Source organism: Hyla sarda, chromosome 4, assembly GCF_029499605.1.
Source record: "Hyla sarda isolate aHylSar1 chromosome 4, aHylSar1.hap1, whole genome shotgun sequence".
NCBI classification, from domain to species: domain Eukaryota; kingdom Metazoa; phylum Chordata; class Amphibia; order Anura; family Hylidae; genus Hyla; species Hyla sarda.
Window position 1 is genome coordinate 406,900,837 of NC_079192.1, and position 11,790 is coordinate 406,912,626.

General features: G+C 44.2%; 1 protein-coding gene across 2 annotated transcripts in view; it reads left to right on the forward strand.

The window, feature by feature from the left end:
* Positions 1-421: 421 nt before the first annotated feature.
* LOC130267569 (cystine/glutamate transporter-like) overlaps positions 422-11,790 on the forward strand; it is a 37,991-nt gene continuing 26,622 nt past the window's right edge. The window contains exons 1-2 of one of the 2 annotated variants that reach the window (XM_056517553.1): positions 422-1,134; positions 1,989-2,011. In XM_056517553.1, the coding sequence (XP_056373528.1) occupies positions 953-1,134; positions 1,989-2,011 (205 nt within the window). In that variant the 5' untranslated portion in view covers positions 422-952. Of the gene's footprint in view, positions 1,258-1,988; positions 2,012-11,790 lie in introns of both variants that reach the window. The other variant, XM_056517555.1, reaches the window with a different exon arrangement.

Sequence of the window (11,790 nt, forward strand, 5' to 3'; positions counted from 1 at the left end):
GTACTCCGCCCCTAGACATCTTATCCCCCTATCCAAAGGATAGGGGATAAGTTGTCTGATGGCGGGGGTCCCACCACTGAGGACCCCTGAGATCTCTGCTGCACCACCCCGAACTTCGCTCCGTGCTGGATTACTGGCAATGCGGGGCGGAGGCTTGTGACGCCGCGGTCATGCCCCGCTTGTGACATCACGGCCGTGCCCTCTCAATGCAAGTCTACGGGAGGGGGCGTGACGTCAGTCACGCACCCTCCCGTAGACTTGCATTGAGTGGGCGTGGCTGTGACGTCACGAGCCTCCGGCGCTGCACCTGACGCTCTAAACGAACGCCGGGTGCAGAAGGGAGATCCAAAGTACAGGGAATAAGATGTCTGATCGTGGGGGTCCCGCCGCTGGGGACCCCCGCGATCAGACATCTTATTCCCTATCCTATGGATAAGGGGGGAGATTTATCAAAACCTGTCCAGAGGAAAAGTTACCCAGTTGCCCATAGCAACCAATCAGATCGCTTCTTTCATTTTGCAGAGGCCTTGTTAAAAGTGAAAGAAGCGATCTGATTGGTTGCGATGGGCAGCTTTTCCTCTGCACAAGTTTTGATAAATCTCCCCCAAGATGTCTAGGGGTGGAGTACCCCTTTAATGTAATATGACTGCAAGTCCCGGTCTGACGCTTATCAAACCTGTGGTGTGGCCAAGACTTGTGGTCATAATCCATATTGGGGGGGGATCCAGCCGTATTATGCCCATGTTAAACCGGCCTTAGTAGAAAATCTGATGCGTGTGACCATACCCTTTACGGGACTATGCTTTTCCAGCAGAAGCCATAGATTGTTCTTTTACACGGGATGACTGCATTGTACAGCAATTGAGTTGTTGCCCATAGCAACCGGATTGTGTCTGGTTACTGTAGACGACAACAACAACTTTATGCACCGGTTGTATTGATAAAATGTCAGATGGCTGTAGTACAGCTGCATGTTTGTGTCCGTATTAGGGCTGCAAGGCCTGTACCTGACCCCCATGAGGTTCTTTGGTGGGCTGGAGGGTCTCCTGGCCACCTACAGCCAAGTTCTGTATATGTAGGTGAACGGTATCTTCATATAGTACCTGTAGTTTACTGTAGACAGGAATGGAGCTGGTAATGGAATCCATTATTTTTTTTTTATTCTTCTGATAATACCGTATATATACTGTACGTGTTGCTTCTGGTTTAACCCCTGATGTTCAGTGGGAGCAATAATAATACGTTGACCTGCCTCAGGTCAGTAAGCTACATAATGAAATTTATTCTTTACTGACAAAATCTCTATCCTTCAGTTACTTGGCAGCCAAGTTTGTATAGAGTCCCAGAACACGGCAAGGGTTAGGGGGTCCGCAGGTGGCCCTTCCCTTTCAAGGGATCAAATAAGAGCCTATGCCGATCTGGCTTACAAAATGGCTGCCTCTGCAGTTTGAATGTGACTGTCCATGTTCTGTAGGCCGGGACCTGACCAGATATGGGTGCCCCCGACCTCAGACTCCCTTTATACAGACTCACTTTACTTAAAGGGGTACTCCACTGCTCAAAATGTTCCGAAAGCTGGAGCCGGGAGCTCGTTACGTCATAGCCCCCTCATGATATCATGCACCGCCCCCTCAATGCAAGACTATGGGAGGGGGCGTGACAGACTTGCATTGAGGGGGTGGGGTGTGACATCACGAGGGGGCTGAGCTATTAGGTCACAAGCTCCCAGCTCCAGTGTTTGTTCCAAACGCTGACCAGTGGAGTACCCCATTTAACCCTTTATCCTCTGATACCTCTAGCAAACTGTATAGTTTGTGGGCAGCTATTGTGAATAAGGTGAACTGGAAAAGCTGGAGCTGTATTCTGATTATGATGCTGTATTTATAATAATTATACCTGTAGCATTTATTTGTATGTGTTTTTTATATCCTGTTTTTATATAATCATTGTAATAAACGTTTGCTTTTTACTTTGCCGTCTCTTTGCAGCATAAGAGAAATTGAGCTACATGGTGAGTCACATGATGAAGACAAAAAAAAAAGGCAGGATAAAACGCCAGAATACTAATACCAGTATACGAGGAGGAAATATTATCACCGTACAGTGACCATATAGTGGTAGATACCAGTTCTACACAGGCTCTGGAGACCATATAAGTGATTACATACAGTTACATCCGGTCCGAGTCATTCACTTTCCTTTTACTTCTCCATCTGGCCCAGACCGTCATGACGATCTCTTCCAACCACAACTCTTCTCCACAGAACCTGCCAGACGAACATTTTGGGCTATGCACTTTTTCAGCACCTAAAGCACTGCAAACACTAATAAATGCCCCACCTGGTGTCCAACACAGTAAAGTGGGTAGATACAGTAAGTAGGTCCCACACAGTAGAGTGGGTAGATAAGTGGGTTGGGGAAGAGTAGGTAATTAGCCAGGTCCATTCACATAGTATCCCCCATTAAATAGGTGCTCCGAGTAGATAGATCCCTTCCTCCTCCCCCCCCCCCCCCTGGAGGTTGTAGCCCACCCCAAAGTGCACTTATTACATAATTGCCCCCTCGCAAACATAAAAAAAAAAAAACATTCATCCTGCTATTTGGGATCCTGTACAGACCCACAGCATTGCCTCTGCACTCTGGCGCACAATGACGTCATTCATCTGTGCCTAAGCATAGGGAAGGTGTGGAAGCGGTAAGGTAATCCAAGATATTATTTTATTTGATAAATAATAAAACACAATGTAAGACTGGTACCAAATAGACAACGCGTTTCGAGGGGCGTGACCCCCTCTTCGTCAGACGAAGAGGGGGGTCACGCCCCTCGAAACGCGTTGTCTATTTGGTACCTGTCTTACATGGTGTTTTATTATTTATCAAATAAAAGAATATCTTGGATTACCTTACCGCTTCCACTCCTACGTGATCGAGAGAAGCATTTCACCCCACCAGAGAAGAGCGCCGATTACACCTGTTTTACCCCGCAATCCGCGGCCACCTTTATCCTACGTTCCAGACCGTCCAGGAGGCTTCCAGGACGGAGTGGTGCCGGCAGCACTCCCGGGTCCCAATATAAGGCCAGCCGCCTACTGATTTGGCAAGAGGCACTTCATGGTGTTGTACTCACAGTACAACACCGAAAGGTGAGCCCAAATTTTGAAAACGCTGCTGTCTATTTTTTGTTGCCAAGGGTAACGGCACATGATTGCGCCTTGTATCTGTTTTTTTTTTTTTTTCATTATTCGTAAGTAGAGATGAGCGAACTTACAGTAAATTCGATTCGTCACGAACTTCTCGGCTCGGCAGTTGATGGCTTTTCCTGCATAAATTAGTTCAGCTTTCAGGTGCTCCCGTGGGCTGTAAAAGGTGGATACAGTCCTAGAAGACTCTTTCCTAGGAATGTATCCACCTTTTCCAGCCCACGGGAGCACCTGAAGGCTGAACTAATTTATGCAGGAAAAGTCATCAACTGCCGAGCCGAGAAGTTTGTGACGAATCGAATTTACTGTAAGTTCGCTCATCTCTATTCGTAAGCATAGGGAAGGGAAGCTCTGCCTCTTGTGACTGCCTGCTTAATGCTGCAGGCAGTCACAAGAGTGATTGACAGGGCAAAGGGCAGGTCAAAACTCTCAACCGAGGGCTGTATTTAACTGTAAACGCGCCATTAGGATGTGTTTAAAGTTAAATGTGAGACCTGGGCAGCACAGCTGGTTCAAGGGATAGCTTGGGCCTGCCAAGAATGATTGGGCCAAGGGCAGCTGCTTCTTTTACCCCATGTTAAAGAAAGCTCTGCAAAAAAAAAAAAAAAGGCTGTAATTTTTGCTATTGAACTCAATAGCAAAATGTCTTGTTGGGGCTTTGTTGCAGCCAGGACCTGAAAAGCTCCTGGCAAGGTCTGGTTAAAGGGGTACTCCCGTGGAAAACTTTTTTTTTTTTTTTTTTAAATCAACTGGTGCCAGAAAGTTAAACAGATTTGTAAATTTGTAAAAAAATCTTAATCCTTCCAGTACTTTTTAGGGGCTGTATACTACAGAGGAAATGCTTATCTTTTTAGATTTCTCTGTCGTCACAACCACAGTGCTCTCTGCTGACCTCTGCTGTCCATTTTAGGAACTGTCCAGAGCAGGAGAAAATCCCCATAGCAAACATATGCTGCTCTGGACAGTTCCTAAAATGGACAGCAGAGGTCAGCAGAGAGCACTGTGGTCATGACATCAGAGAAATAAAATAAAAAAGCATTTCCTCTATAGTTTACAGCCCCTAAAAAATACTGCAAGGATTAAGATTTTTTTAATAGAAGTAATTTACAAATCTGTTTAACTTTCTGGTACCAGTTGATTTAAAAAAAATTAAATAAAATAAAAAGTTTTCCACGGGAGTACCCCTTTAAGTAAAGCATGGCCACTGAGACTACAAAGGATCTACACCCCACAGCTGTGCACTTTAAAATTACAGAGTAAATAGAAGTATCCTACTGTGGGACCCAACAAAGCAGTCTGTGCCGCTATTGGAGAAAAGTATTTAGGAGACTGGGAGTCATTTTAAGCCTTTCTAGCTGAGTGGAGAAGAATATACAGTGACCCCTCGACTTATGATGGCCTCGACATATGATCATTTCAACATATGATAGCCTCTCAGAGCCCATCGTATGTTGAAGGCAGCCTCGACATATGATGCTGCTGTGTGTCGGGGCCATCGTACAAACAGCTATGTGACAGCGCTGACAACTTCAGCAACTGACAGATAGTTGTTTAATGTTCCCGTGTGCCCCATTCTGCCTCCTGTTACTCACATGCTGTCCTGCTAACTCATACAGGCTTCCACTGTGAGCTCCGTGTAAGCCCCGCCCCCCAGTGCAGCCACAGCCAATAGCCTGCAGCATCTTGCTGCAGGCATCCAATGAGCTGCTGGCTGCCCTCCCCTTCCTTTCCTATAGAGCTGTAGTCGGCAGGATGGTAATGGAGGACATTCTGTCCCCCCTGAAGGTATTTAAAGAACTGTACAGTACTGTATGCGATGTCACACATCACATACAATACATAGACACACTATACACCCCATACATCAATGTTTCCCTATCAGTGTGCCTCCAGCTGTTGCAAAACTATAACTCCCAGCATGCCCAGACAGTCAATGGCTGTACATGCATGCTGGGAGTTGTAGTTGTGCAACAGCTGGAGGTACCCTGATTTGTTAAACACTCCCCATACAATGGTCATCCCAGAACCAATTAGCAGTTTCCCATAGAGATATGTATTCAACATACAATGGTTCCGAGGCCCCAGAACCAATTACCATTTTTACATAGACATATGTACTCGACATATGATGGTTTCAACATATGATGGTTCTCCTGGAACCAATTAATATCATATGTTGAGGGACCACTGTACTAACAAAATAGCCTTACTCTAGCCAAGACTATCTGTGTATTGTATATAAAGCCATTTGCCCTTAAAGGGGTACAAATTGTTCCAAACACAGGCGCCGGGAGCTCGTGACATCATAGCCCCGCCCCTCATGATGTCACACCCCGCTCCCTCAATGCAAGTCTATGGGAGGGGGCGTCACGCCCCCTCCCATAGACTTGCATTGAGGGGGCGGGGCGTGACATCACGAGGGGGCGTTGCTATAACGTCACAAGCTCCCGGCTCCAGCGTTCAGAACAGTTTGTTCCGAATGCTGAGCAGCGGAGTACCCCTTTAAGAGTCCATGAATGTCTCTCCTTTGTATACCAGACAACATGGCCGACGACATCTCCTGGAATATCCCCAGAGTGGAGTCAGGAGGCATAGAGGAAAAGTGTCTAAAAATATGTTAGTTTCACATAAAAATTCAGACTTTTATCATTATGAGGCAACTTTCCAAAAATGCATTTTATGATAAAAAAAAATTTTTCTATTAAAGGGGTACTCCACTGGGAAAAAATGTTTTTAAATCAACTGATGCCAGAAAGTTAAACAGATTTGTAAATGACTTCTATTTAAAAATCTTCATCCTTCCAGTACTTACCAGCTGCTGTATTCTACAGAGGAAGTTCTTTTCTTTTTGAATTCCCTTTCTATCTGACCACAGTGCTCTCTGCTGACACCTCTGTCCATCTCAGGAACTGTCCAGAGCAGGAGATGTTTGCTATGGGGATTTGCTAAAAACTCCGGACAGTTCCTAAAATGAACAGAGGGGTCAGCAAACATCTCCTGCTCTAGACAGTTCCTGACATGGGCAGAGGTGTCAGCACTGTGGTCATACAGAAAGGAAATTCAAAAAGAAAAGAACTTCCTCTGTAGTATACAGCAGCTGATAAGTACTGGAAGGATTAAGATTTTTTTTTTTTTTAAATAGAAGTAATTTACAAATCTGTTTAACTTTCTGGCACAAGTTGATTTCCAAAAATATTTTTCAGTGGAGTACCCCTTTAAAATAAAGGCAATGTACTAGAAGCATGGCTGATTGTATTACCTGTCCCCATTCCTGACCACTAGGTGGCACTGTCTTCCCATGAAAGGGAAAAAAAAAAAAATCAAAGGGAAAATAAAAAGTTTTCCATAGCGTAGATCATTTTTGTGTAGCGTAGATCATTTTTGTTTTGTAGCTGTCACATTGTGGATTATTTGTCAGGGGTTCTGGGCAGCCGTGTACGGAATGTTCTCTGTATGTATTATCCTAGTCTGACATTTCTTTCCAGTTTGCAGTATTTATTACAGAAAACCTTACGTTTTGTAGCACAACAATTACGGTCCAATTTTTTTTGTTTGTACTGAGAGCGACTGTGTTCTATAGGGTGATGAATGTGTTAAAGAAGCACATTTTTGCTTCTATAGTGCAGCATAGGTTATCATTAGAGAAAAATGTAGAGGTTCTTGCGTATGCCATGTGCTTACCTGTTTTAGCTGATGTGGCAGGCATTAGTTTAGCTCCATACTGGATGCAATTCCATCACTGAAATTATTCTGTAATACTGCCTACATTTCCCATGAATCCTCTGGCTTTGCAGAGAGAGGGGGTGGAGTATAATTACTGCCCCTGTCATCTAATCAGGCTGCTGGTACTGGAGGTCACCCAGGTGAACTCAAAAGTGGGTTACGGTCTGTTCACATTATGTGCAGTTTTGATGCATTTTTTTTTTATTCAAAGTGCCTTATGAAGACTTGAAGTCTTAAGGTTCTGTTCACTGCATTTTGGCTTGGATTTGTACAACTGCATTAAAATCGCACAATGTTTGTAATTATTTGGGGAAAACCACGACAAAAACAAACAAAAAAATGCTGCAAAAAAATGCCATTCGTGAACACAGCCTAAGGAAATAAAGTTGTATAATAAATAAAAATCCTGATCCCATAGAGATACCAGCTGCAGTATACAGATAGAGCTGAAGGGGAGGTGTATAACTTCTGTATATCCTGATCCTTTAGAGATAACAGCAGCAGTATACAGATAGAGCTGGAGAGAGGTGTATAACTACTATACATCCTAATCCCATACAGATAGCAGCAGTATACAGATATAGCTGGAGGGGAGGTGTATAGCTACTATATATCCTGATCCCATACAGATAGCAGCACAATACAGATAGAGCTGGAGGGGAGGTGTACAACTACTATATATCCTGATCCAATAGAGATAGAGCTGGAGGAAAGGTGTATACCTTATGTATATCCTGATCCTATAGAGATAGCAGCAGCAGTATACAGATAGATCTGGAGGGGAGGTGAATAACTACTATATATCCTGATCCCATACAGATAGCAGCAGTATACAGATATAGCTGGAGGGGAGGTGTATAACTACTATATATCCTGATCCCATACAGATAGCAGTAGTATACAGATAGAACTGAAGGAGAGGTGTATAAGTTCTGTATATCCTGATCCTATAGAGATAGCAGCAGCAGTATACAGATATAGCTAGAGGGGAGGTGTATAACTACTATATATCCTGATCCCATACAGATAGCAGCAGTATACAGATAGAGCTGGAGGGGAGGTATATAACTGCTATATATCCTGATCCCATAGAGATAGCAGCAGTTTACAGATAGAGCTAGAGGGGAGGTGTATAACTACTGAACTGTAAATCCTGATCCCATAGAAATAGCAGCAGCAGTATACAGATAGAGCTGGAAGGGGGTGTATAACTACTATATATTCTGATACAAATTTCTCATTATGCCAAGGTATATTTCCATTCACTGACAGCAAGCAGAGCTGAAATAGCCCTGGTGACCTGTGGTTCTGTTAGGCTAGTGTAAGTCTATCATAAGTTACTGTATCAGTCTAGGTAATAGCAGCCTGAAGTCCAGGGCAGGAGAGGATCGCATAGACTGAACACATTGTAACAAACCCTCAGTAGTGAACAAGACTTTTATTTTCCCATAGAGCCCATCTACTCGTTGCAGCAAACGTTCTGCCGCTGAGTTTGTTTTGGAGCATCCAATCCCCATTCACTTCAATAGAGCTGAGCTGCAGTACCAGACACAACCATGGATAGGTGTGGCGCAGTTTTTGGTAGAAAGTAGCCAGGTACAACCAGGTACAACCGAAAGCTACTCATTCCACTGCTATAAACCAATACACTATAATAGCAGGTAAGATCCCGAGGCTTACACAGTACAGTGCTGGCCCATAGCCAGTGGTCCCCTACATGTGAGGGGTCAGAGTTCAGGGGCCCGGCTGTGTCTGTGACTATACTTTCCCCAGCTGTGATAATAGCGGCCTCTTTGTACACGGATTCTTCCCACCATTGTGCACCTGGTTAAACATTCCCCAGCCTGGAGCTGTACACATCCGAAAGGTGTCAGGGCAGAAGGTGGGCCTCCATTGGGTATTCGTAGTTATACTTCACATGGTAACAACTGTCATAGAATTTCCTGTCCTTTCAATTCTGCTGAGTTGATTTTTATCTTCTAAGGCTGTGGCCTCAATGGCTGTTGCAACACTACAAAGACCAGCATGCCCTGAAGATTTAGGTAGCATTTCTTTAATCCAGCATGTGAAAATTCAGACATTTTGATAGATAGATATATACAAGATAATTGATAGATACGAGATATATAGATATAAGATAGACAGATAGATAGAAAAACAAATGCAGCAGCACTCCGGTCTAGATGAAGCTATGTTAGGTTTTATTCATGAGATGCAGCGACATTTCAACCGTCTCATACGGTCTTTGTCAAGCCAAAGGCTTGACAAAGACCGTGTGAGATGGTTGAAATGTCGCTGCATCAGATGAATAAAACCTAACATAGCTTCATCTAGACCGGAGTGCTGCTGCATTTGTTTTTCTGGCTTTCATGGGAGCCTTTAACCCAGGTTTGACCAGCTTGCACCCGCATTGATACCTTTGTGTGTGGTTCTCCTTCAAGACACACATAGATAGATAGATAGATAGACAGACAGATAGATAGATAGATATGAGATAGATAGATAAATTCAAGCAGGAGAATACAGCAGCACACTACTAGCACAAAGATATATATGCAATGCTATATTGCTATAGTAAAAAAATGGAGGTTATTAGCTTACCATTTGGCCAAATAGCGTGTACCATCCCATCACAATAAGGTGACCTCATTGGGATGGACCCTACACTATGAACAGCCTTTGAGCATTCAGTAATCAGGCTTGTAAGATCTGGAACATCCAGCACCATATAAAATGGGTGGGGTACAGGAACCTAGTACCTACATTTTTCACTATAGCAATATAGCATTTTATATTTCATATATATCTTTGTGCTAGCAGTGTGCTGCTGTATTCTCTTGCTTGTGTATATTTAGCCTAGCAGCGTGCACCTGTATGCCGGGTCCATGCTATAGTTGTGTATCAGTTTGTGCTGGCCAACTTATGCATTTTTTTTTAGATAGATAAATAGATAGATATGAGATAGATAGATATGAAATAGATAGATATGAAATAGATAGCTAGATATGAGATAGATATTAGATAGATAGATATGAGATAGATAGATATAAAATAGATAGATAGATATAAAATAGATAGATAGATAGATATGAGATAGATAGATATGAGATAGACAGACATGAGAGATAGATAGATAGATAGATATGAGATAGATAGATATGAGATAGATAGATAGATAGATATGAGATAGATATGAAATAGATAGATAGATATGAGATAAATAGATAGATAGATATGAGATAGATAGATAGATAGATATGAGATAGATCAATATGAGATAGATAGATGTGAGATAGATAGATATGAGAGAGATAGATAGTCATTCGTCGATCGGACACCGAGGAGGCAGGTAAGGGCCCTCCCGGTGTCCTGCAAGCTGTTCGGGACGCCGCAATTTCACCGCGGCGGTCCCGAACAGCCCGACTGACTAGCCGGGATACTTTCACTTTCGCTTTAGAAGCGGCGGTCAGCTTTGACCGCCACTTCTAAAGGGTCAATACCGCACATCGCCGCGATCGGCAATGTGTGGTATTAGCCGCGGGTCCCGGCCGTTGATGAGATGTGATGCGGGAGCTGGCGCAGGACGTAAATATACGCCCTGCGTCGTTAAAGGGTTAATAATGTATATAAAGTGACCAATGTAATGTGATAATGCTAAATTACAAATTAATACACTACATGTTAACTGCAAAAAATGCTAGAACGTAACGTGCGAGTACATAATTAGTCCAATGTACCACACTAAGTGCCCTGAAAAACGCTGTAGTGGTAAACAGCAGAGGTCACAGTGGACACAAATATGCCCCGGTATAAGGAGGTACAATGTGATAATGGGGCTACATAAGCATCCTAGTGAGCGCACACACATGAAAAAACATAATGGTCACCATAAGAAATAGTCTAAGTACTAACCAATATGAATAATGTATCCAGCTCCGGTGTTCCCCCACCTCACACTCCAACGCGTTTCGCTCCGCGTTGTCCAGGAGTGCTCACTAGGACACTATGTTTTTTTATGGGGTTGGATTTTCATTGTTGTTCTTGGTATATATATATATACATATTGTGTATTTAATAAAATTTGATATTGGTTTCATTACCGTATTTTTCGCCCTATAGGACGCACCGGCGTATAAGACGCACCCTATTTTTAGGTGCAAAATCTAAAAAATTTATGATTTTGAACCCAATAGTGGTCTTCAACCTGCGGACCTCTAGATGTTGCAAAACTACAACTCCCAGCATGCCCGGACAGCCGTTGGCTGTCCGGGCATGCTGGGAGTTGTAGTTCTGCAACATCTGGAGGTCCGCAGATTGAAGACCACTGCATAGGAGGTAATACTCACGTGTCCCCGCCGCTCCGGACCCGTCACCGCTGCCCTGGATGTCGCTCTGTCACCGTGTCCCCGTCGCTCCGGAACGTCTCTGCTGCCAGCCGGGTATCCTCGCTCTCCGCCGCCGCCATCACGTCGTTACGCACGCCGACGCACGTACGCGACGACGTGATGACGAGGAAGGAGAGCGCCGGCCATACAGGGGATCCCTGAACGGAGAAGACACCGAGGAGGCAGGTAAGGTCCCTCCCGGTGTCCTGCAAGCACTAACCCGGGTTAGTGTCACTTTCCCTTCAGACGCGGCGGTCAGCTTTGATCGCCGCGTCTGAAGGGTTAATACAGGGCATCACCGCGATCGGTCATGTCCTGTATTAGCCGCGGGTCCCGGCCGTTGATGGCCGCAGGGACCGCCGTGATAGGGGTGTATTCACCTTATAAAACGCACCGACTTTTCCCCCCCAGTTTTGGGGAAGAAAAAGTGCGTCTTATACGGCAAAAAATACGGTAAATGTTGTGTATTTAATTTTCATGAC